Here is a 26,037-nt window from a genome sequence, read left to right on the forward strand (position 1 = left end):
TGAGTGGCTTTACAAGAGGATGGCGTAGGACCAAGTCATGGAGGGGGAAAGGGCGATTGATGGCTCATAGCCAGGATGGCTCGGCTCTGCCTTCATGGCTGGAGGCAGCAATGCTCGGTTGCTAGAATGCCGGTTGCTAGAATCGGCTAGTATCCCCCATCTTTTGTTCGTGCAGCTGGTTCTTCCTGCCCAAGTGCGGGGCCTTACAGTTGTCCCTATGGAAACTCCTTTGTGTTCGTCGGGGCCCAGTTCTCCAGTCTGTGGTGGTCGGTCTTCCCGCAGCATTAGGTACCCCTCCCAGTTTGGTGTCATCTGCACATTTGCAGCCTCTCACTTCCTTCGTCCAAGTCATTGATAGAGATGCTGAACAACACGGGGCCCAGGACAGAACCCTACGCCCCCCGCCCCGCCTTCTCACTTTCCCCCAGAATGATGAGGAACCATTAGGGAGCAGTCTTTGGATTCCAGCTACAAATAAATCCACCTAACAATTACCTCATCCAGCCCACATTATATTACTTGTTAACAACAAGTGGTTTTTTTTAAAAAAAAGGTATGCATTTTTACAGCATTAGGAGATAAAATGTATAGCAACTTATAGCATTATAATTTTAAAGCTGGTATCACTGGATCAAGTTAATCAGTTTTATTGAATGAATTAAGTTGTTTTAATTGGGTCTCAAATGAATGTGCTATTAATTGTTGCTGTTTTGAATTTTATTTCATTGTGTCCTATTTTCCTTAGTAGGTCGTACAAACCGCCGTTCTGAGTCATGCTTTGGTATGGGGCGCTGGGGAGGAGTTTATGGAACCGAGCAGGGATGGCCTGAAACAAAACCGGGGTCCCGTGGGACAGGGCCACAGCAAAAGGGAAACTGAGGCATCTCTCTCATACGCAGCTTGACCTCCTGCATCGCCCTTCCACAGCTGAGTGACTCCTTTGCAGCAAGACACCCCCCCCCCGCCGATGCTCCGGAGGGAGGCTGGAGGGCGCGCAACTGAGACCAGGATCGCCTGAGGCGCCGCTGAGAAAACCCTGCATCTCCTTGGGGGTGGGCAGGAGGGATTTGGGGGCTGCAGGGGAGGGTGCCTGGGAAAGAGAGGAGGGGGCGATGGAGAAGCCCAGGCAGTCAAACGCTTGACGGGCTAAAAGCCTCAGTGGCGCCCTCTGGAGGCTTCGCTCCGGGCAAAATTCCTGGCTAAGCGCCCTTCGTTTCACGACTGCAGGCAGAAGCTCCGAGGTGGCCCCTGCCAGCTCAATGGGCCCCCTCTTCTCCGTGTTGGGCAGTCCTTTGCCACCAGCGCTGGGCAGCCAGGCTCCTGACCGGGGGTGCGGGGTGGGCTTGCAACGGGATGAGGGCAGGGTTGGGAGAAAACCCAGATGGCAAAGTGAAGTGACTACTTTTGGGCAGCAAGATCCACCGGGGCAGTAGATCCAGCCTCCGTGGGCTGCATCCCCCCCCCCGCCCACTGCTGTTGCCATGGTGGCAGCAAATACAGTGGCACAGCTTCGTGGAGGCCAGATCCTGCACCGCCCCTGCATCACACGCCCCGCGTCGCCTCTAGAGCTGTCTCTCGATGAAGAGTGTTGATGGATTTAAGATGCGTAGGAGCGTATATTTTATTCATTAATTATCCTTCTCCCCCCCCCTCCCGTTGTGTGAATGCCTTTTTCAGCGGAGTCATACCGCCATCCGCGTGCAGCTTATCTGGAGACGCTTTTAGGACTAGGTAGCATAACCTTCCAGAACAACAACAACATCAACAATAAGACATTTTATTTATATCCCGCCCTCCCCAGCCGAAGCCGGGCTCAGAGCGGCTAACAACATAATGATATCCAAAGATGCCCAGGCCGACTCGGGTCACTTTTCTCCTTTATATGCTTCCCTCTTAACAAAAAAATCATGCAAGGGGGTTGAGGTGTTTTAATTAGTGTTCATGTGTGAAGACTGTGTGTCAGACTTTGAGAATATAACCAAGATCCGTGTGTATTGGAATGTGTGTACCTGCTTCTGAGCATCAGCAATTAGCATGCGAAGAGTTAATTAAGCCTATGTGAATGTCCTAGCTGTGTGTGTCAGCCTCTAATCCTAGTCAAGCAACAAGTGTTGATGAAGTCAGGGGAACTCCTTTATTAGGTGACACCTGGGGGGGGGGGTTAATTATTAGTACTTCAAAGGATCGAAAGAACTAGCCGGGAGGATGCAACCGAATAACGGAGACTCGGAATTAGGGGAGCTGCCTTGGACTCGCCGGCTGCACTGCTGCTGCGAGGAACAAACCCCACCTGAGATGACCGCGCTGTAAGATCTGGACTCCCTCCATGCAGACTGAAAGTGTGAATAAGTGGATAGACCGCTTATCTTGAAGCTGCGACGGTCCCCACCTCGCGCCATTTCCCCAAAGGAGCGCAAGGCCTGGACCCCCCTGGACACTTGCCCCCGCTCGGCAGAGAGAAGAGGAGGCCCCCGGCATTTGCAACAATATTGGCACACAGCTGACGCCAGGAAGGTGACTCATTCCTCCTCTGCCGCCCACCTCAAGCCCAAGCCTTTGCTGCTTGCTTGCACCCTCACGAGGCAATATTTATTGCTTCTTTTTGGTGCTAGAGGAATAAAGGAACGCGGCAATCACAATTACTAGTAAGTTTGGGCCGATTGGAGCAAAATGGATGCTATAGGCGCCCCCGCGCAAAACACCTCCCTCGATGGGTCTCCAGACCCTGCCAGAGAGAGGAGTCTGGCCGGGGCAGCATTGGAAGAGGCCCCCGGCTAAAGTAGGCGTCCCGCCTCTGCTCCCACAGCCAGATTCCTCTCCTGGGAAGAAGCTCGCTTGCAGGACCTGGAAGTCAGAGCAATGCCCTCCCCAGGGGGGCTGCGCAGCAACTGCTCTTCAGAGGCGCCCTGCCCCGGGCCCCTGCATGCCAGGGGGTTGGACTAGATGACCCTTGGGGTCTCTTCATGGTTCTATGACACCCGAGCTTGGACACAGCTGTTGCTGCTGCTAGTGGCTTTGGATAGTCTTATTAGCCTCCGTGAACGTGTCTACTCTCTCAACGCCCCCCCCCCCGTGTCCGCCGCTACCTCTGGTGGAAAATGCGTGGAAAATCCCGCGGCTCCCTTAGTAGGAGGCCGCACTACATGGAGCGAGAGGGGAGTCACAGCCCAGGTAGAGATAGCAGAGGCCTAATCCCCCCCCCCGCAGGCCTCCTGGAGTTGGGGTAGATGTTGGCACCCTGGGTGTCTGCTTATCTGCTCCCCAGACCTCCCGACCCGCCCTGGGCGCGGCTCCTTCTCCTGGCTGCTGTGAGCAGATAGGGTGGGGGGAGGAGAGAGGGCGCCCCCCCCGCCATGGGCCCTTCCCCAATGCTCTGGTGGGTCCTCGTGATCTCAGGAAATGGCGGTGGTTTCAGAGCCCGAGTCGCCCCCTCCCAGGCAGGGTTCCTGCTTGCGGGCCTCTTCCCGCGCCCTCTCAGTGCGGGTGTGGAGGGGACCCCTGGCACTGCCCCCCCCCCGCCTTGGCTGTGGGGAGGGGGCTGCCCCTGCCCTCGAGCGCAGGATCCTAGGAAGCTGCCTTCTATTGCACCCAACCCGGGCCGTATTGCCTACACGGGCTGGCAGCTGTGGCTCGCGGGGCTTTCGGGCTGGACGGAGCCGGGCGGAGCCCTTCTGCGAGCACAACCCCACGCCGAGACCGGCCCTTCCGAACAGTTCGTCTGCTTCATCCCAGTCAGTCCAGCCAGGGGCGCAAAGGCCTGGGGAGCCCCACCCCGCAAGACCCCCGAAGGGACCTGGAAGGAAGACCCCCAAGGAGAGGAAGGGAGCCCTTCTGGGGCTGACTCTGCGCCCCTGTCCCGCAAAGGCCACGCGTGCCTGCGGCTCTTTCAGGTCCCCCACCTAGCAGGCGACTCGGTCCAAGTGCCCCGGGTTCAAGGAGCGCCAAGGCAGGGACTATCCCGCGGGACGGGGTCTCCCTCGCCAGAGCCGTCCAGGCCCGGAGTCCCCCTCTCCCTTCTCCCCGCCCGCCCCCAGGTCAGCCCAAGAAGACGCGAGACATCAGGGAGAGTTAAGAGCAGGTTTATTGTGGGGTTTGGGGGTCGCGGGGCGGCGTCGAGGGCTCCCCTGCGGCGGGCCTGGGCTTCGTGGGGCCTAGCGGTACTTGGAGGTCAGCACGGCGCCGACGCGGCCCAGGAACTTGTCCATGGAGACGAGGGTGCTGGCCTTGAGGAGCTCCGGGTGGTGGGCGGCGATGGACACCAGGAAGCAGTGGCCCAGCAACTGCGGGAGAGGCGGAGGGGGAGCGTTAGACGGGGCCCCGGACGGAGCGAAGCAGGGATCCCGCCCGCCCCGGAGCCCCGACCGGGAGCGAGAGAGACTCACCGGGAAGTTGACGGGGTCCACGCGCAGTTTCTGGGCGTGCAGGTCGCTGAGCTTGTCGAGGGCGCCGGCGATGTTGTCGATGTGCGCCACGGCCTCGCCGATGGCCGCCGCGACCTTCTTGCCGTGCACCGTGATGTCGGCGGAGCCGGGGTTCACGTCTTTGTGCGCGAAGTAGGTCTTAGTGGTGGGGTGCGCCGCGAACATCCTGCGGGAAGAGGAGGCGGAGAGGAGCAGGAAGACGAGGGTCCGACTCCCGCCCGGCCCGCGGCCTCGTCCCCGGGAGCAGTGGCGTAGCGTGGGTTGTCAGCACCCGGGGCAAGGCAAGTAATTTGCGCCCCCTCTGCCCTAGGGGCAGAGAGCTGCGAGTGCGAGCGCCCCCCCCATGTTGCTCCCTGTGCGGCCGGGGCCCCCCGCACCCCCCACGCTACGCCACTGCCCGGGAGAGGGTCCCTGCCCGACGGGGCGGACTTACCTGGTGATGGCATCGGCGCCAATGTCCCCGGCGTGGGGCTGGATCACGCTCCAAACGTGCTTCACGTGGCTCTTGTCGTCGTCGGTCAACACCATCTTGGCAGCTCAAAGTCTCGGGTGCCGTCGGAGCGCGTGCGGCCCTTTTATCGGGGGCGCCCCGCCCCGCCTGGGGCCTCTCCCTCGGCCTCCGCCTTCTCCCCGCGTTATCGCTTCTTACGGCTAGTGCTAGGATGCGGGAGGGAGCGCACGAACAGCCTCCCCGCAATTCCCGCTGCTTTCCCCCAGACAGGCCTTGCCGTGTATCTACGTCGGGCTCTCCCTGGGCGATGACATACCTCCTTTGCTAGTCCTGACACCCCCTTTGCGGCCATTGTTCTTTCCCTAGAACCGCGCGTGGCGGAGGCGCACGAGGAAAGGGGAGGGACGGTGCCTTCCAGAAAGCCAGGATGAGGTCCTCGTCCGCCCCCGCGGGGCTCCGGCCCGAACCAAACCAAGTCAAATGGGTCTTTCCTTTGCGCAGCAAACCAGCCGGCGGCGGGGGCGGCAGAGAAGGGTAGCAGTCAGTCTCGCTGAATGCGGACATTTTGTCCCTGGCCTCCCCGCGAGGTAGCTCTCCGAGGACTCCCGAGCAAACTTAGGAAAGGCATTGGAAAATAAAACCGTGGCTATCATCATAATGCCATTCCACAAATCTGTGGTACGACCATACTTGGAATACTGTAGACCAGGGGTTCCCAGTTGGTGGTCCACGTCACACACCCAGACGGTCCCTGACGCATACCTATCAACTGTCTGGGACATCCCTTTGTGTGTGTGTGGGGGGGTGTCACTCTCACTTTGTTGGAAGTGTGGCAAGATGGGTATTAAACAGATGTCCTTCGTTGTGCAGTATTTGGTATCCGGCACAGCAAAGTATTGGGACCAGATTTCTTCGGGTGGGTCTCAAGGAACACAAAGAGCAGCACAGCAACCAACACGAAGCCTCTAACATATTTGGCTAAATGATCTTTAAATTTCTTCCCTTCCTCTTGGTAGTCCTCCTCCTTCTGGTCGCGGACTCTTCCGGTCAGGTCAGCGAGCTCCCAAAAGTCCATCATCTTCATCTGCCATTCCTCCACTGTTGGTCCTTTCCAATTTTTGGCCAATAAAATTCTGACTGCAGTTGTGGCATACAGAAACAATCTGACTTCTTTCTTGGGCAGTTCCAGACCTATTATTCCAAGTAGAAAGGCTTCTGGTTTCTTAATATATTTCAATTTAAATAAAATTACTTGTGAATATCAGATAGGCCTAGGATTTAAATGTGTGGTGTTGTAGAATAATATGTTTAAAGTTTAAATGAAAAGAAAGATAGATGTTAATTTGACTAAGTAAATTATAAATAGTTTTGGAAAACTGCTACAATGATTTATATGGAAACTCAGCCAGAGGGATTTGAGGAAGTCACCTAACAAGGTTAACAAAAGTGGATTTATTACAGTTAAGATAAACGTTTGTTTGTATGTTTGTGTTTGATGTTCTTTTTGTTTGTTATAAATTTGGAAAATTAATAATTTTTTTGGGGAAAAAACAAAAACAAAACACGAAGCCTCTAATCATTCCAGTTTTATACTTGAAATAAAAAGCTGGTTTAAGGAAGGGGGGGCGGGGTTTCCCGGAAATAATCTACGGAGCAAGGCGGGCAAGAAAGAGCTCAAATGGAGAGTCACCACGTGCCGAGGAGTGGAGGCCTCAAGACTTTCCTGGAAGTTGAGGCCTTTGTCGCGGACTTAAACCAACGTGTGTCCCCCACGCCCTTCACCAACACAGTAGCGGTTATGACAGGCGTCCAGGGTGGGTTGCATGCACGTGCATTCTTATCCACACGCACACTCTTTCCGTGCATGCTTATGGGCGGCACACTGGGTGCAAAAAACGTCGGTGAGAATGCAGAACGGTGAGTGGCAGCAGAATTCCTGGGTTAAACTAAGGCAGCATTTAAAAGAAGGGGGGCCCTTGCAGGACATTTCTCCCCTTCTCCACGGAAGGGGGATCCAAGGTCCTTGGCCGCGGGCGCCGGGCTGAAGGCACCTGCGGAAGAGACTCGGGGAGGGCGGCGGCAACTCGGGGATGGCGCCCTGCGAAGCTTTACCGTATCAGTGGAGGGAAGCAGGGGGGGGGGCAGGGGCGGGAGCGTGCATCTTATTGGGACCACGACCCCCCAAAAACGGGACGTCCGGAACAGTTGTTCCACGGACCCTCTGGGTGGGTTACACTGGGGTCTGGGGACCCCTGTTTACAGGAAATACGAGGGAGAGGTGACATGATAAAAGTCTATAAAATTACGCATGGCATGAAGAAAACGGGTAGAGAATAGTTTCTCTCTCTGTGTTATCACACTAATCTAGAACTTGTGGACACCAAACGAAGCTGAAGGCAGGAAGATTCAGGACACAGAAAAGGAAGTCCCTCTTCACGCAGCACATGGAACTCTCTCCCACAAGAGGCAGTGACGACCACCAACTTGGAAGGCTTTTAAAGAGGGTTGGGTGGACTGTGACTGGCCCGGGTCACCCGGAGAGTTTCTAGGCTGACGGGGGCGGCGGGGTGTTTCGCAGAGGCATACCCAAGAGCCCCCGCAAGCGACTACCCTCCGGAGAAGGTCCCCAAAACCCATCGGAGAGAAGCAGGCGCCCGCGGGCTCCAAGGGGCCTCGACGGCGGTCTGTGGGTCCACCAGAGTTGGCCGTCTCCCTTTGAGCCTTAGCCGCCTCGAGCGGCAGTCTGCTGGAAAGGGAGGGAGAAAAATGACCCATAAACGAATTCACCGACTTGGGGGTGAAGGGGGGGCTGAGTTCTAAGCGCTCGAAAACAGGGCGAAGCTTTCGGGAAAGAAACTGAGCCAGGCGCCACGGCGCGTCCCCACCGGGCCTCTGCGCGTTGCTGGCCTTCAGCCAGCTATGGGCGCCCAAGCCAGGCCTCTCCTTGCGGCGCCCAGACGCAGCTGGGAAGGGCGGGACCTCTGGGTCGGAGGCCCCCTGCGCAGCGCCGATTAAAGGCTGCCTGCCTGCGCGCGCGGCGCCCAGGACGCCCCACTGCCGAGATGGGGCTGACCGAGGAAGACAAGCAGCGCGTGCGGGCCATCTGGGTCCCCGTGAGCAGACACGCCGAAGCCGTGGGCGTCGAGGTGCTCACCAGGTAAGTCCTCCCCGTCGGCTCCGGGACCCTCCCCAAGGTCTGCCGTCCGTGGGTGGAGGCTGGCCTGACCCTGTCCTCGTTCTGCCCGCTCCCGCAGGCTGATGGCGGCGCACCCCACCACCAAGACCTACTTCCACCACCTCGACCTCTCGCCGGACTCGGCTCAGCTGAAGGCGCTGGGCAAGAAGGTGGTGGACGCGCTCAGCTGCGCCGTCGAGAACCTGGACGACCTGCCCGGCGCCCTCGGCAAGCTCAGCGAGCTGCACGCCTTCGAGCTGCGGGTGTCGCCCAGCAGCTTCGAGGTGAGTCGCGCTCCCCGAGGCTGCCCCGGCCTCCCGCTGCCCTCCCCGTCGGGCGGCCCAGGGTCCTGCTCTCTCTCTCTAACGCTGGCGCTCTCCTCTCTCCCCCACAGTGCCTTAACCACTGCATCCTGGTGACCGTCGGGGCCCACAGCCGCGGCTCCCTTGACCCGGCGCTCCTCCTTTCCGTGGACAAATTCCTGGGCAGCGTCGCCCGCGTCCTGACCTCCTGCCACCGCTAGGCAGGGCAAGACGGGCTCGCCCGGGCGCCCTCCCCGTCTTCTCCCTCCTAATAAAGCTTTGGGCTCTTTCAAGTGCAGCGCTGCGCCCTCGCCTCTCTCTGGGGGGCGGCTGGGGGCGCTGGACGGACTTCGGAGGAGCCCTCGACGGCGCTCCCCTTGAGGTTGTCCGTAGGGAATGTCACATTGCCCCCGGACCGGATGGCGAAGACTGGGTAACAAATGAGTTTATTCACCATCAAGCCTTTTCGTACCTCGGGGAAATGGAGGGCCGGCAAGCCTGCGGCTTTCCCCTCTATACCCCTGTGCTGAGATAGAAGAGAAGAGAATCGCAGAATTGGAGGGCACTCCAAAGGTCATAAAGCCCAACCCGCTGCAATGCAGGAACTGCAGTAAATGGGGCATGGGATTTTTGTTGGGGGGGGTAGGCCTTTTGTTAGGGGGCAGAACCTACGTTAGCTATGCATTTATGTTGATTTCTATTGATTTAGGGGAGCTGCCCCTCCCTGCCCCCTCTTGGCTACGCCCATGAAAGGGAGGCTGCTCAAAAACCCCCCATCCTAGGTGTTCTTTGCTTCCACTCAATGATGGGGAGGCCAGCCCCCCCAAAAAACATCCGCACGCCGAGAAGAGCGCAGGGAGGGGTCTCCGCGCAGGCAGGGGGGCGCCTCAGGCTCCAGTCCCCCGAGATCACGATGACCAGAGCAATGGGGAAAGGCACGTGGCAAGGGGGGCCCCCGCGGCCTCCTTCCCTATCTGCACCCAGCAGCCGGCAGGCAGTAGGACCCCACCCAGGCAGCAACAGGCACAACCGCTCAGGGAGGGGCAGCAGGCCTGGGGGGGGGGGGCGGGACGAGGACGACACAGATAAGTTGGCCGACCCTGGGTGTCAACTTCTTCTCCAGTTCCGGGGCGGGGCGGGGGGGGGCTTTGTGCGTGGGTTGCAGGACCCCCCCCCCCAGGAAGCAGCAGCTCAAGAAGGCTGATGGGGACCAAAGGCCAGTTGTGGCCGAATGCTGATGCCGCCGCCTTCCCAGTTGCCCCAAGAAGGTGCAAAGGCCAGTTTGAGCTTTGGCGCAAAGAGAGGAGAGGGGCCCGCTCCTCTTTCCCCACCTCCATGGGGTGGGGGCAGGGGCGACTATCCGAACCCCACCCCTGAAGGGAAAAGCATGGGGGGGGGAAAGGTAAACACGTTTGGTTTTTGAAGCATTTTATTCATTTTCCAGAAAAGAATATAAACACAAATATTATCAAAACAATTGGTTTCTCTCCCCCTCCCGCAGAGCAGAAGACTATTATAGTGTCAAATTCTCCCATAAATCCATACACGTAGTTTGTGGGCGCCAGTCGTCAGAGAAGCTCAATTGAGTGTTTTATAAAAAAAGGTGCCATATTTCAACAAAACCACCCATATCCGAAGCATCATTCAGGGCATGTATTCTCTTAGCTTCTCAGATAAAGCAGTTGTCTATGCATTCTGCTTCCACTGTGGGATCTACAGGTGAGCTTCCTTTCCAGTCTCATGCTATAGGCAATCTTGCCACTACCAGAAGAAAAGCGGCAAGTTCCTCGTGTGATAATTTGAGTATATTTAAATATTATTAATAAACCTAGACATGGGTTGCAATGTACATCCTGGTTTGTAATTTTGCTTATTTCTGCCAATGCAGTTTCCCAAAATGGTTGCACCAATTCACATATCCATAGCTGACAACTTTCAGATTTGAAAATAAGGGATCAGCAGCCTCACCTGTCCCGGGGACAGTCTACGGGATATCTAACAATCTGGGATAGCAGTGGGAAATGGCACTGGAATAAGGGAATTTCCCGCAAAAAAAGGGAAGGGTGACATCTATGCACATATCTATGACATATGGAACAATTTCCATGCCTAGGTCCTTTCCCCACTTTTGCTTAATAGTCAAGCATTGTTCAATGGCTATGTCAGTGAGTATTTTGCATAAAACCGATATTTTTGGGGTGGGGGTGTTCAGTGATATTCAGAATCAGTTTTTCAAATTGTGTGAAAGGTCTAATTGCTTGAGATTCAGCTGTTGGACTTGAGATAATATGTATCACCTGATAGCCAAGTCACATTACAACCCTCAATTCTTTCCATAATTTGCCGTGAGAAAAACATTATTTTTTATAAAAGTGAATCAATCTGCACAAGCGTTTTTCTTTCCATTTCATATGCATCAGTTTTCGATCAGACGTGTCGAAGGAGGGGTGCAACGCATAGGAAATACGTCTAGGTGGTGCTGATTTTTATATCCAGTATCGCCAGATCTCGAATTCTACTTTTGCAAATGGCTTTATCACTACAAAAGTTTTGTTGTTATTCAAAAATGGGATGCCTGATATTCTGTGTTGCACAGGTCCATCTAATTTCATTTGCATCCAAATCTTCTCTTTTACACTGAGTATCATACTAATGACATTCTATATATGGGCCACATCATGGTATGGTAGACCCATTTACCCTTCTCTGAGAAAGTTGATATAATACAGTTAGGCGCAGATCAGGTCTCTTGCTGTGATGACTCAAGCTTACAATCATTGTTTTGGCCATATCCTTAGAGTATTTGTTGAAATAGATAGGGTTTGAAACAAATATATATATATATATATATATATATATATATATATATATATAAAATTTTAACCAATCCAACCTTTCAAGAGATTCAAGGTCCCTTGTGTGGTTTAAGTTTCTTAATTACTTTAGTTACATCTTCCAGCATTATTGGTGTTACCAAAGAGAGTTGGTTCTATTTCTGAGATTTCACTGTTTTAATTTATATGGAATTTAATACACCTGTGCAACAGAGCATCACAGTTAAGAGTCCACAGGTATGGCATATGAACAGCTCACACTCCCTGCCCCAACTTCAAACAGCTCAATATGTTAAGGGTATTGAATTTTCTCTTGCAAAGATAAAAGAAATGCCAGTTTCAGCTTTCCTTCACTCCCCCCTTGCCATATTCTTCACTTAGCATAATATGAAATATACCTATAAAAATTAAAAGTCAAACCAGTCAGTTTGCAGAAGAATGATGTTTCTAATTTCTTTAAGAAACTTAGGTTTCTTATTTGACCTCCCTTGCCATCCATATTGTCTCTGTTTCTCTCCTCCTGCCTCTTCCTGTTCTGTGTATTGGAACTCCCAATTGTTCCCAATGCTAGTTTGGCTTCAGCCAGAGTGGTGACAATGGCTGGATCGAGAGACTTCAAAGAAGCGATTAAGTTAAATGCGTTGTAAACTCATACAGGGAAATCAGGCAGGGAAAGACGGGACTCCACAGCGCCATCTGGTGTCACATGTCGCATATGTATATATCATATAACATATCGCATATACAACGCATATAAAATACTTTTCCTTTACTGTACCAATCTAGCCGAGCCCTATCAGTATTGCTATCTGCAAAATAAGTTTAAATTGGAAGCCCCATCTGTATTTCACCCCAGCAGCATGTAGGGTAGGATTTTTTGAGGTTTATTTTTTTGTAGTGGACTTTCTTCCCTTCCATGTTAAATTCCGTTCCTTCTCTTGCTACTTTCTCAATTGCTTCTTTGAAGGAGGAACGTGCCATTTTCTTCATGTGCCTCCTCCATATGAGGTCTGGAGGGCAGCAACACGAGAACAGGGCCTTTTCTGCAGTGGCTCCCCGTTTGTGGAATGCTCTCCCCAGGAAGGTTCTCCTGGTGCTTTCATTATACACCTTTAGGCACCAGACAAAAACGTTCCTCTTTAACCAAGCCTTTGCCCTTTTAAAATGTGTTGGGGGTGTTATTGGGTTGTTTTTGGTTTTATTTTATGTATTTTGTGTTTTTATATTGCAATTTTATCCTGTGAACTGCCCAGAAATAATAAAAATTGTTGCTATTACAGTGGTACCTCAGGTTAAGTACTTAATTCGTTCTGGAGGTCCATACTTAACCTGAAACTGTTCTTACCCTGAAACACCACTTTAGCCAATGGGGCCTCCTGCTGCTGCCGCGCCACCGGAGCACGATTTCTGTTCTCATCCTGAAACAAAGTTCTTAACCTGAGGTACTATTTCTGGGTTAGCAGAGTCTGTAACCTGAAGCATATGTAACCTGAAGCTTATGTAACCCGAGTATATCACAGGGTTGCTGTCTTGGGGGGGGGGGGTAGCCAAAGCTTCATGCATTCTCTGTATGCAGTTTGCATTCACACTTAAAGTTAACAAAAAGGGCTTTCATATCTGTTTTTTGGAGCTTCATTCAGTCATAAATTATCCATTCTACTCCTATCCTCCCAGAACTCCATATGAAGTTGCAAGTCTGATGCAGTTTTAGTGAGTCTTTTAATGGCGGATTTATGGCATATTCCTAAATCCAAAGCTTCATTAGCTGAAGCAGGCAGTTCAGTAAATTTCGTAGGCAAGTCTTTCAATTCCATTTTGATTTCATCTCTAAAAACCTTTGAAGGCTGCATTCCTTTTTCCACTGCTAAATCTTTCTGCAATTGTTTTAGAAGGTCATAAAAGGTAAAGGTACCCCTGCCCATACGGGCCAGTTGTGACCGACTCTGGGGTTGCGCGTCCATCTCGCTTAAGAGGCCGGGGGCCAGCGCTGTCCGATGACACTTCTGGGTCACGTGGCTAACGTGACGAAGCTGCTCTGGCGAGCCAGCACCAGCGCAGCGCACGGAAACGCCGTTTACCTTCCCGCCAGAGCAGTACCTATTTATCTACTTGCACTTAAGGGTGCTTTTGAACTGCTAGGTGGGCAGGAGCTGGGACCGAACGACAGGAGCTCACCCCGCCGCGGGGATTTGAACCGCCAGCCATGCGATCGGCAAGTCCTAGGCGCTGAGGTTTTACCCACAGCGCCACCCGTGTCCCCTTAGGTCATAGAAGGGTTCAAAGTCCTCTTTAGAAAGACGTGCAACTCTCAGAGCAATTTCTGATCTCATTTCTTCCTGACCCATATCTGAACTTCCGCTGCCAAAGTATCTAAGGAAAAATTGATCGGAAGCTATTTGGGGTGAGGTGGGCATAGCCTTTTAGCATCCTGTTCTTTCCCAGGTACCCTTTAGCTTTCAGAAGTTTGTAACAGCTGAGCAGTGCAGGCAAAGGGTTGAAACTGGAAGATTATTTAGCAATCTTGAATGATGACATCACCACCCTCCCCAGAAAAGAAAAATGGAATAGAACTGTCCAGAACTGCTCCTCTTTGAAATGGTGGGAAAGGCCACATGTTTGTGTTACTGTGAAAAGTGTGCCTGCATTTACACAAGTAGCAGCATTGTGCAATTCTAAGGGGAACACCTTCAGAAGCTGAAATTGGCTACAAGACACATTCACAGTGCCCAAGCAGAGCAGGCAAGGTTAGGGCAACTGACTGAAAAATTATCATTCCAACTTCTCCATTATATATATATGACTTGCTCCCAAACCATTTTGCTACCTTGAGTAGACAGATACATACCATCCTATGAGTCTGTCGCGAGGGCAGTGCCCAGTGATCACAAGCTCTTGGGAAACACATGCAGGTAAATTCAGCCCACTTATCCCTTGGAAGAATGAACATTTCCACAAAGTGGCACGTGAATCGCGAGAATCGCTTCTCCAGATCTCCCACATTTAAGATGGTGCAAAGGAATCTCCAGTACAGGAAAACCGTTTAATATACAATTGATTACAGATCTGCAGTAACAAGTCAAAGTGAATGTGTATATTTACCTTCTATATACATATAGTATTTCACACGTACTTTTGTGTGTGTGTGTGTGTGTCTTTAGAGCCAGACGTATGCAGGCTATTTACAGTTAAGCTACTGTAGTGAAGGACGGCCTTTGGCACTCCCAGCAAGCAAAACTCTGTGAAGCCACTGCCTCCTCCTCCTCCTCCTCCTCGCCTGGTGTGGGGAGGGGCCTGCTCTTCCTTTCTGCAGGGAGGGCAAGACAATGTCAACCAGAGTAGTGGGCGCAGAATAAGGAGGAGAAAGCTGGATGGTTTTCTGCTCACACCTGCGCCCGCAAGTACAGAATTTGGGGCATTTCCCCATTGACACCAATACTGCGTGGAGGCAATATTCCAGGAAAGCCCTTCTTCAAGGCAGACCAGGAGCTGATAGGCACCTGAAGGACAATACTGTGGTGTGTTTTTTTCACAAAATGAAAGGAGTTTCAAGTTGCTTTCATCTTTTGCCTCTCCCAAGTTTCTCAGCACACCAGGCTAAAATGATGAAAAATAGGGGAGGCTCGTTTGTGCATATCAAATACTGAAATAGTGTTGCATAGGCTGCCTAAAGGCTGGCACCCTTATCCCCCCCCCCCCCCAGTAACTAGTAGTTTATTCAACACAAAGCCTCAGGGCCAGTAACAGCATTATCTCAAAACCAAATAAAAATATAAATACACATTAAAATACAACCGTACATGTCTAAAACAACCCTGTAGATACTGCTGGTGAAGAACACCAGTGTGAACCGTCTTGGATGGTTTGCAGAGGACTCTCGTTCTCCACCAGGAGGAGCTTTCTGAGAAGGGAAAGTCAGGCTCCAAAGGACCAGCCCGACAGAAGGCCTCTCTCTCCAGCCTCCCCACCCAGGGCTAAAGAAACAAAAGGGTTGCTTTGCGTCAGCCAGGAAGATAGAGTCAGAGGTGGCCTTGGACCCGCAAAGCTGCTTCCAGCATTTCCCGCTCAGTCGGCACCTGACCCAGGCCCTGGACTTGCCCTGTCCTACTGACCGATTCTTTCCAGCCGCTCTTCGCAAGCATGCAAAGCCCAGGCCAGTGAAGAGTTTCTGAAGGGTATTGCCATCAAAATAAGGAGTTGGCTTTAAATCACCAGGTCCTGAGAAGTGAAGAGCCAGGCTCCCTCTCCACGGAGGGTGGGAAGAGGGGAGCATGGCCCTCCGTGGCCCTAGAAGGGGACCCAAGCCTTCAGCACCTAAAGGAACGGGCACCCTGGACAGAGGCAGAGGGAGTCGTCCCGCGGAGACAACGCCACAGGCCTGCCACTCTGCTTGTCCCCCATCTCGTTAAGGCTTTGGGCTTTTTATTACTTCTGTTTGTCCTCGTGACCTTGAGGCAACAACCTTAAAGCTGCTGCCCCAAAGGGATGCTTTGGAGCCCTTGGTTTACATTGCTGCTATATTTCCAGGAAGTCCTGCTTGGCTATGGCTACTGCAGAAGCCGGATGCTGGCCTGGCCAGGCGGGAGAACGGCTGACGTCAGAGAGAGGAAGGCAGGAGTGCAGCTGCGGTGCATAAACCAACCAGTATTTACACGCGAGATACACTAGCCTTAGGCTCATTTCTAAGAGGAGAAGCTAATGCCTCAGAGACCCAGGAAGTGCCTAGAAGAAATGCTTTCTGCTTTATGATGCTTCTCCCCAGGTAAGTGGGGGGACGGGGCATATTGCAGGTATAGGCCTGAGGAGCGTGGGATGGGGGGAGGAGAGAACGGAGAAGAGGCAGTAAAGAGCTCTGTGGGACACTCAGCAGGACACCAAGAGCTCCTCCTCCTACCAACTGGACCTGAGTGGGAATAAGTGCCCAGAATGCTGCCTCTATGTGGGGCAGGTGGAGGAGGAGGGGCTGGTGGCCACTGCCTTTCAGCTCACAGGAGGGGCAAGGAGAGGGTGGGGCTCCCAAGAGCCTTGCACACCCAGCCCTCAGAGACACCCCTCCAGCTCCTGTGGAAGAAAAGGGGAAGCCACCCATCTCATCATGTGGCTCTGCTAGGAAGCCAAATGGCAAGAAGCCTCCAGTGACAAGTTAAAAGAGCCTTTGGAGAAGAAGCCAAGTGCATTGTTTCTATTTATATATAGTCAGCGGAAAGTAAGTTCTAAATAATTAAGTAGTTATTTAGTCCTTAAAAGGTGCTTTGTCTCATTGATTTCTGTAGGACTGAAGCAGGCGTCAATGAGTGAGGTTGAATAAAAAGCCTCATTTACTGCTTTCAGAGACCTTGGAGCACAGCAGGAGAACAGAACTTGCTCTCTTTGGAGCACTTCCTTGTGCATCCCAAAACTTTGTTGCCAAGGAGTTGGCAGCAGAAGACCTAGGCTTCTGCAAACCTTGCCTCCCCCTGCCTTCGCCCTCCGTTATTTCCTTCTGCCACCCGGCTTCCCAGCCCAAATCTAGCTAAAATATCTGTTTGTGGTGTGAGCAAGGTCCTTTTAGTGCCAAGTCAATTAGCATCATTAGTTCCAGAGCCCTGGAAATAAGGCTTCTGCTGAAAAAACCCAAAATGACATCCCTGGCTCATGCCCAGCCCGATCTTCAAAGGAACAACTGCCTTCTTTGCATGCCACTACTTGCTCCCTCACCAGGCATGTGTATTTACCGCTAGGTAAATCATCTTGCATTATTGCTACCAACGTAGCGCTCCAGTTTTATTGCTATAATTTTAGGCATGGTGTGACGAACCGGTGGCCCTCCAGCTGCTGCTGGGATTCCCATCCGCCCAGCAACGAGCCTGGCCGATGCGCAGGGGTGACGGGAACTGGAGCCTAGCAACATCTGGAGGGCTCCTTCAGGTTCCCCACCTCTGCATCCACCAAGGCCTAAAGTACAGGCAACAAGCCTTCGGGGACCGTTCCACAGGCAAGCGGCAGAAGAGCTCCCTACTACCTCTGCCTATTTTGCCTGGCAAATAAAACTCTTTTGGGGAGGTATGTGAAAAAGCAACGATATGCAAGGTGCTTTGCAGGCAACGTCCCATTGCAGGAAACCCTGTTGTTGAGAGCAGCCCATGAATTCACACAAAGAGCAGCTGAGACGCTGCTATTTCAGCATCCAGGATGAAGCAGACACCAATCACAGCCCTTAAAATTCAAGCTGAACATACCTTTCATGTGCCCGGCCAGAGAAAGAGCAAGCCAACCCCTGCCTGCCCTGTGACTAAAGACATCACCTGCCTGGCAGAGAGCAAGATACATTTGCCAAGGGCCTGAAGCACCTACACAAATTAAAGAAATGAAATAAAAGACTTCAACCATTTGAGCGTTTTTTTACACCGCAAAGAGCTGGTCTTAGGAACATCCCCCCAAGATGGGGTAATTGCGGTCTTTTTACAAAAGCAAATAGCCAAATTCCTTGTGGCTAGAAATCTGCAAGTTTCCAACAATTCTCACAACTGAGAGAAGCAGGTCACACATTAAGACAGCTGGCCTCAACGCCTCTCATGCTCACAGGACCAGATCCGCCACAAGCCACCATCCTTGGGGGCTATTATCAGTGTCCTTAAACTTCCCTCTTCTGACTTTTAGCTCTTGTTAAACCCCAGCTCTGTTCTGCATGCTGCAGATGGCCTGGAAACACCTTGGGACTAAATCAGCTCAGCCATGGGGAAAACAGCAGTTCAGTCGAGAAACCAGAAGCTAGAATCCTGGCGATTACCTTTGAAAGTTTCTTTGATCTGACTGAGGCAAGAGAAGTTTACAAAACGATACTAATCTTCTGGAAAGCCCAACTCAGGGAACAGCCTCCTCCTACACATTTTATTCACAATTAAGTCCACTGCATACGCTGGAGTTACTACCTAGTAAATGTGCTTAGGATTGCAGCCACAGTGGAGGCTAGTACTGTACAGTACTTGGGGCTGAAGAAAATAAGATTGTTTTTAACTACATTTTGAGAACCGTCCAGTATTGTCCTCCTAGAACCACCCTGCACTGGAAATTCACTACCCCTGTGTTGGTTCAGCCCCAAAGGCTTTTATCGAAAGATGCACGTATTACAATGATGCTCAGTGTGGGTGTCGGAATGTGAGACATACAGAAGAGAGAGTGGCCCACAGAAAAGGTATTCTATGTGATATCAAGCAAAAGCCCCTTTATGATCATAAATTCCAGGGATGCTCTTAACAACTGAGCCAAAAGAAAGAGAGTCTGGCTTTAGTTTTAAAGAAGATTAGCATGTCAACAAAATAACAGAAGCGACCAGCTGATGAGAATGGTCATAGTTGTCCATTTCACTCCAAAGGTCAGAACACAGGAGATGCTAGCTTTTTACTGGACCAATTTAGGTTGCAGGATAAGAAAGTGCAAGAGGAAGTATTCTATGAAACAACAAACTTTCTAACCCTAAAGTACTTTAACCCTTTTCACGTCTTCTAAACTTGCAAAAACGTAGAACAGCCCCTACTTTATTCTGCATGTGTATTTGTGGGGCAGATTTATGCTTGGCTACATCACCTTTAGGTGAATCAGAAAATTTGGCTGCATTAAGAGTCAAACACGTTTGACTCTTCATTCAGTAATACAACAGGAGTGAAAATGCAAAAGAAAAGATTGTCAAAGGGAGTTCATTCTGACTGAATCCACACAATAAAGCGCTGAAGGCTTATGATCTCCCTACTCTTGTGCTTTTCAGCTCTGAACAGACTTCTCATTCCAACTCCCACAAAGGGCAAACACAATAAGGGCGAAAATGTGCCCCAACCCTGCTAAGTCAGCCACGTCTGACAGCTTGAGTGCTGCTGGCACCAACTGTGCCTAAAGAAAGGCTGGACTGAGTACGCAGACACACTTAATGGGCACCTGCCTTACAATGGCACCACTGCTTACAATCCCCACAAATACAGAATTAAGGGGGAAGGGAGGAATAAAAAGGAAGGGAGAAAATCCCCTATCATTTATTATCTTTCTCTTAGGCCTGACCAGATTTAGAGAAAACCGTTTCACCCAAATGCTCAGAAGTCCCTCCTGGCAGAGGTCAGAAGCGAAACACCTGAGGCTGAGATTGGCCACGCTTCTGCCGCTGGAGCACTGTGCAGCCAGCGCCAATCCCCACACGGCAGAGGCCTGTGGGGTGAATGGCAAGAGGCCACACATCCCAGAACACACAAGGGCACTTGAGTCTGATTATGGCAAACAGAGCAGCCCACGGATCACTTCAGGTAAGTGCTGGACTGCCAAGGCAAGCTCTCTGCTCCTCCTCCTCCAGTTGCCCAGGGGGCAACTCTGCCAACTCCTCTCTCGCCTCACATCATCTGCCCTTAGTGGCTGTTTGTGTCAGTCAGGTAAACATGCATTTGTCTGTGTTTACATACAAAAGGCTTAACATAATAGGCAAAACAAAAACAAAATAGTAGTGCCAGTGAGAAACAATAAAAATGATATAACCACGGCTTATCCATCGAACATATGGTCAACTTTGTGCCTCTGTTCCTAGACAAGGAGTCCAGCAGAGTCTATCTGAAGGCACTTGATGTCTCATCTCAGCTGAAAGACTGTTCCAAGGGGACCTGGGGGGTGAGAGAGGCACAAAAGCCCTGGCACACCAGTGACCCCCTCGGATCCCGTTGCCAAAGTGAAGTCAGATGACAGAGCCGTCCAGCCACTCCCTCTCCTGCCCCCTCCTCCAGGAGAACACAGCCCACCGAGAGCACCTGCGCTCTTGTAGACAGAGCAGACCACTCCAGCGCATCATACGCTCCGCGAGTTATTCAGCTTAGTCAGCTCACTGGTCTCACCTGCTTCTTTGCAGTCGTTTTTCTCAACAGACTTACCAAACCTACGCCCATCCTCTGGCTTCACTGTCTCTTTTGGGAGATTCTTGAAACAGGGGAGCCCACCCTTGAGCTCCAAATTATGGTCCGAGACGTGGGGCATCTTGTCCAAATTCTGTACAGAAGGCACCAGGTTGGTGATCTCATCCGTCGGAGACCGCCCAATGCTGCCATCCACTTGAACACGGATGTCTGGAGATATAGATAACTGGTGGTGGGGGACGATGCCGTTGTCCATGCACTTGGGGTACAGGAAGGTCTTCATCTGCCCTTTGCCCTTCACGTTCACCGTCCCCCTGTAATCAAAGTCATACCCCATTTTGTTCAGGATGCGGTAGCTCTCTTCACTCACCTGGATGCGACACTCCACTCCGGTCGTGTCCATCCTGCTGGCGATGTTCACAGTGTCACCCCAAATGTCATACAGGAGCTTGGTGGTGCCAATGACCCCGGCAGTCAAGGGGCCATGGTTGAAGCCAATCCGCAGTTTGAAATTGAACCACAGCATGTTGTTGTTAAAGTCATCAACCACTCGCATCATTTCTTTGGCAAATTCGAAGAGGGTTTGCAAGTGGCTGTGCGGGCTGTTGCTGTCTTGGCACTGGGACGTGTTCAGGCCAGAGGCGGCCATATACGTGGCCCCAATGGTTTTGATCTTCTCGATGTTGCTGTAGTCAGGCTTGCTCAGCAGCTCGTCAAAGTCCCCGATCAGTTCGTTCAGGACTCGGTAGCACTCCTTGCCTCCTTCGTAGTTCTCCTCGTAGAACTCACTGAAGTTCACGATGCTGGCAAAGATCACGCCACCACTGTCATGGTTTTTGGAGTAGCTCTGTGAGACTTTCAGCTGCTCCGCCACGTGGTACGGAATGATATTCCGCAGCAGCCAGTCCGCCTGGTCCCTCATGCTCTGGATCTTGGTGCGGTGAAGGTCGGCTTCCACGTCTCCATGGTAATGCAGGCGGTAGCTCACTTCAAACTCACGGTTTAAGAACCAAACCAGGAGGAGGAGAAGGAAGAAGCCCAGAATCACTTCATGGCCAATAAGGTCTGCTGGCCTCCTGAAGTCTTCCAAGGTTGATCGGTAGCATGGATTCCTTGTGGAACTGGAGTTAATTTTTTAAAGAAAATATAGACACACGCACATACACAGAGTAAATGTAAAAAAGAAAAGAAAAAAGGATTTGTATGTTTTCTCTGTTCTTATATTCCTATATTCTAATCACAAGCACACAACGTTACTCTATTTTAAAATGTTATTCTATTTTAAAATACGATTTTCTAGTCCCCCATGGCAACAGAGACAATTATGACAACTTCATATGCGCAGGACCAAACTAGACATTGTGTCATTCACACAATGGGACTCTCTCTTTTTTGGAGTGGGGGGAGTGGAGATTCAGATCAGGGCTGCTGTGGTGAGCAAAGATCCAGACCACACAGACATACACACTGCCTGGTTTCTTTTTCAAAAATGTTTTATTGTTTTATTCATTTCAGTGGGTATACTCCAAGTAAAACGTAGTTGAATAAAACCTAAAACTCTTTTGAAGTTTTATCACTCAGATATGAGGCCAATGTATACATACAAAACATTTAACTAAATATATGCAAATAAAACACAAAAAGAGCAAACCAAATAAAATTCTGTGCTGCCATCAAAAGGCAAACAATCAAATCCTTATTCTTCAAATATTTATTTTAGCTGGTACAGTGGTACCTCAGTTTTCGAACATAATCCATTCTGGAAGACCATTCGAGTTCCGAAACAGAAAACTCAATACAGAAGCCTCAAAATGGAAAACTCAATACGGAAGCCGCGTTTCATGTTTGACTTCCGAGGCGAGTTCAAAAACAAAGCATTTACTTCTGGGTTTACAGCGTTCGAAAACTGAAACTTCCATCAACGGAGACGTTCAAAAACTGAGGTACCACTATATACAGATTTAAGAGGGCCAAATGGGTCCTGATAATGTATCATGTTTCACAAATTTCTGAACCCTCTAAAAATCCCAAAATTCATTTGCAGGTTCACCACTTATGTCATGATGTACCAGTTTTGTTCCAATCCTGATTTTCTCCAATTGCTATTTACTTTCCCTCTCCCTACCACCTTCCCCCCCCCCCCACTCTCTCACACACATACACGGATAGTGTCACAATTAGTTACTACTTGGGTAAATCACATCATGTCCAGTTTGGTCCTCAGATGTCAAATAAAGTATTCTGTCTGACTTATTCAAGACTCATCCCAAGTTTTCATGTGAGAGTCTGTTTAACCATCATCGGTCACAGTTATTTGCAGATAATATGTCTATGACTGACTAATCTACATTAGTACCTCTCTCTACATTTCAGAAATATGAATGATCAAGCAAAGGAAAAACACAAAAAACTGGGAACTAGGTATCAATTCTTACCTATCGTTCTGTTCTAACTGAAGATGGGAGATTTCTGTGGAGCTGAAATCCAAATATAGCAAAACATCAACAGAAATGAATAGGAGAGGTAATAATTGCAGGATTTAGTGAGCTTAATCTACATTTAGAATTTCCATTTCTTAGTCCCAGGGATTCCACTGGAGTTTTACCTATATATAGCTTGTTGGCTTCAGACATTCACCATGAAGTGATGAAAATAATGAAGTTTGATGTTGAACAAGCCCTTAAATGAAAAACCATTTGCTTAAGTCTGAAAACAGCTACTTCTGTTCTTGCCATTATTTAGGGTACAGACACATGGTGAGCGCTTCTTCTCCTCACTTTCGCTTCTGTGACACCACATATACCATGCTTCAGAACTAGCAGCGATGTAGGCACACACTGCATTTTTTCTTTTTTAAAAATCCAGGCAGCTGTTATATTTCTCTAGTTTATTTGGCATTTTTTACAGTCAATTTGGTTGTTCCTGAGCTAAATTCTGAAGCAGGCTGCTGATGTCTAACTCTTTAGACATGGAGTTCAGTGTACAGTTGACCTTTTTTAGTGTTTCTAATCAATACGCAAACAAGGTTTTATAGCATACAGTGGTACCTTGGTTCTCAAACGCCTTGGTACTCAAATGCCTTGGTTCTCAAATGCTGAAAACCCGGAAGTAAGTGTTCTGGTTTTCAAACATTTTTCAGAAGCCGAACGTCTGATGCGGCTGTCGGCTACTGTTCCCGGGGCACCTGCACCAATCAGAAGCTGTGCCTTGGTTTCTGAACATTTTGGAAGTTAAATGGACTTCCGGAATGGATTAAGTTTGGCGCTTTTGTTTTTGCTATTTATTTTACATTTTTTATCTTTGAGGCTTTTTTGGTTAATTTATTTTTATGACTGTATGGAACCCAGTTCAGCTACTGATTGATTGTGTGACTGTGGAAATGGATAAAAAAAACCCCATCCAAACAATGACTATCATCAGTGCAGTTCTTTTAAAGCTTTCTTTTTTTAAAAAAAATTGTTATAGCACTTCATTTAAGCCTTTGAGGAGAAAGCAGAAAGTGCAAGGAAGACTGCTAGATGTTAATGATTACCTGATGTTCTGTGTCGAGTTGAAGATTTCCGTGGAGCTGAAACTGAAATGCAAGAAGCACTAGATCAGCAAGAAAATTCACACGCCACTATTCCCACTGCAGCAACAGCTGCTTGACAAAATGTGACTCTGCCCTGATACATCAGTTATTGCATCAAGCATTTCTTCAGAAATGGGCAATGAGCCTCATGTATGTCTGCTGTCTCCAAGGTTCACATGTTACAGCTTCTTAGTCTGTGTTGGACAACCAGGTCTACAAGATGGTCCTTAATGTGTTTAGTTCAACTCACATGAAAAGGCCATTTTAACACCTGCATAGTGCATGTTTTATGAGGATGGTGGTTGTGTAGAACCAAAAGGGGGAAATGTTTGGGAAGGCCTGTAAACACCACCTTGGTAGCCAAGATAAATTCAGGACGAATTGGCAGTCGCTGCCAGAATCAGCTCACATTACGTTTATGCTACAGTACTTGGCTTGCTTTGACGTTATGCTTATCTGGGGCTTGAGACGTTCAGTTATTGGCCTGGGGGGGAGAGCTATCTGTAAGACATGGATTTCTGAAAAATAAGTCATGTCAGACTAACCTGATCTCGTTTTTTGACAGAATTACAAGCCTGGTAGATGAAGGGAACGCAGTGGATGTAGCCTACCTTGATTTCAGCAAGGCATTCGACAAGGTGCCCCATGATATTCTTGTAAAGAAGCTGGTAAAATGCGGTCTTGACTATGCTACCACTCAGTGGATTTGTAACTGGCTGACTGACCAAACCCAAAGGGTGCTCATCAATGGTTCCTCTTCATCCTGGAGAAGAGTGACTAGTGGGGTGCCACAGGGTTCTGTCTTGGGCCTGGTCTTATTCAACATCTTTATCAACGACTTGGATGATGGACTCAAGGGCATCCTGATCAAATTTGCAGATGACACCAAACTGGGAGGGGTGGCTAACACCCCAGAGGACAGGATCACACTTCAATACGACCTTGACAGATTAGAGAACGGGGCCAAAACAAACAAGATGAACTTTAACAGGGAGAAATGTAAAGTATTGCACTTGGGCAAAAAAAAAATGAGAGGCACAAATACAAGATGGGTGACACCTGGCTTGAGAGCAGTACATGTGAAAAGGATCTAGGAGTCTTGGTTGACCACAAACTTGACATGAGCCAACAGTGTGACGCGGCAGCTAAAAAAGCCAATGCAATTCTGGGCTGCATCAAGAGGAGTATAGCATCTAGATCAAGGGAAGTAATAGTGCCACTGTATTCTGCTCTGGTCAGACCTCACCTGGAGTACTGTGTCCAGTTCTGGGCACCACAGTTCAAGAAGGACACTGACAAACTGGAACTGGGCAACCAAAATGGTCAAAGGCCTGGAAACGATGCCTTATGAGGAACGGCTAAGGGAGCTGGGCATGTTTAGCCTGGAGAAGAGGAGGTTAAGGGGTGATATGATAGCCATGTTCAAACATATAAAAGGATGTCATATAGAGGAGGGAGAAAGGTTGTTTTCTGCTGCTCCAGAGAAGCGGACACGGAGCAATGGATCCAAACTACAAGAAAGAAGATTCCACCTAAACATTAGGAAGAACTTCCTGACAGTAAGAGCTGTTTGACAGTGGAATTTGCTGCCAAGGAGTGTGGTGGAGTCTCCTACTTTGGAGGTCTTTAAGCAGAGGCTTGACAACCATATGTCAGGAGTGCTCTGATGGTGTTTCCTGCTTGGCAGGGGGTTGGACTCGATGGCCCTTGTGGTCTCTTCCGACTCTATGATTCTATGATTCTAAGACTGGGGGGCCTGCCGCCCATGCCTTCATCAATGGGAGGTTCTGGCCAAACTGACATATGCTGTGCTTTGTGTAAGTGATGCATAAATGTTTTCCAGGGTGCACCCAAGTCATGATGAGCGCTTCCTGTTTTGGAGTCTGTAATGGCATAAAGCAGGCATAGGCAAACTCGGCCCTCCAGATGTTTTGGGACTACAACTCCCATCACCCCTATCTAACAGGACCAGTGGTCAAGAATGATGGGAACTGTAGTCTGAAAAACATCTGGAGGGCCGAGTTTCCCTATGCCTGGCATAAAGGCTCTGCAGGCTGTGCTGCAGGCTAGTGAATTCTAAAAATGCACTAGAATTGGCTGTTCTGGCATTTTTTACATTCTTTTTTTGGTATCCCTACATCAAACCACTCGCACAGGCTCTCTTTTGGGCCTGTGGATTAGGACAGTGATAGGGCAATCTCAGGCTGGAGGCTCCAAGCACCTGCTGACCTGAAATACGAACTGGTCACCTTACAAATGATCTAAGTAAAAACTGGAGATGATTATCCTCCACTTGGCCGTTTCCATTTTCCTTACACCAAACAATAATGGGCAGGACGCAAGGAACCTCAAATCCAAGCTCAAACCAAAAAGGGAAAGGCATAGACATCCACCTGATGGCTATCATGCAGTAAAGCATGAT

General features: G+C 50.1%; 3 protein-coding genes across 4 annotated transcripts in view; 1 reads left to right on the forward strand and 2 right to left on the reverse strand.

Moving 5' to 3' along the window:
• Window positions 1–4,063: 4,063 nt before the first annotated feature.
• On the reverse strand, window positions 4,064–5,266 carry LOC310693737 (hemoglobin subunit alpha-A-like). Its single transcript, XM_083476085.1, has 3 exons — window positions 4,855–5,266; window positions 4,383–4,587; window positions 4,064–4,280 (listed from the first exon to the last, which is right to left on the reverse strand). Exons 1-3 carry the CDS (start codon window positions 4,947–4,949, stop codon window positions 4,152–4,154), a joined length of 429 nt encoding a protein of 142 aa, XP_083332211.1. The 5' UTR covers window positions 4,950–5,266; the 3' UTR covers window positions 4,064–4,151.
• Window positions 5,267–6,580: 1,314 nt separating this feature from the next.
• Window positions 6,581–8,647, forward strand: LOC310693123 (hemoglobin subunit alpha-like). The gene is made up of 4 exons (XM_083474853.1): window positions 6,581–6,789; window positions 7,241–8,029; window positions 8,127–8,331; window positions 8,442–8,647. Exons 2-4 carry the CDS (start codon window positions 7,935–7,937, stop codon window positions 8,568–8,570), a joined length of 429 nt encoding a protein of 142 aa, XP_083330979.1. The 5' UTR covers window positions 6,581–6,789; window positions 7,241–7,934; the 3' UTR covers window positions 8,571–8,647.
• Window positions 8,648–14,209: 5,562 nt separating this feature from the next.
• The window catches only part of ADCY9 (adenylate cyclase 9), a 28,401-nt gene continuing 16,573 nt past the window's right edge, over window positions 14,210–26,037 (reverse strand). For both annotated transcript variants that reach the window (XM_083474683.1, XM_083474682.1), the window contains exons 10-12: window positions 23,577–23,618; window positions 22,480–22,521; window positions 14,210–21,165 (exon numbers count right to left, since the gene is read on the reverse strand). In XM_083474683.1, coding sequence (XP_083330809.1) covers window positions 19,980–21,165; window positions 22,480–22,521; window positions 23,577–23,618 — 1,270 coding nt within the window. In that variant the 3' untranslated portion in view covers window positions 14,210–19,979. The remainder of the gene's footprint in view (window positions 21,166–22,479; window positions 22,522–23,576; window positions 23,619–26,037) is intronic.

The sequence above is a fragment of the Podarcis liolepis genome (genome assembly GCF_965112155.1).
Source record: "Podarcis liolepis genome assembly, chromosome: 14".
Lineage (NCBI taxonomy): Eukaryota > Metazoa > Chordata > Lepidosauria > Squamata > Lacertidae > Podarcis > Podarcis liolepis.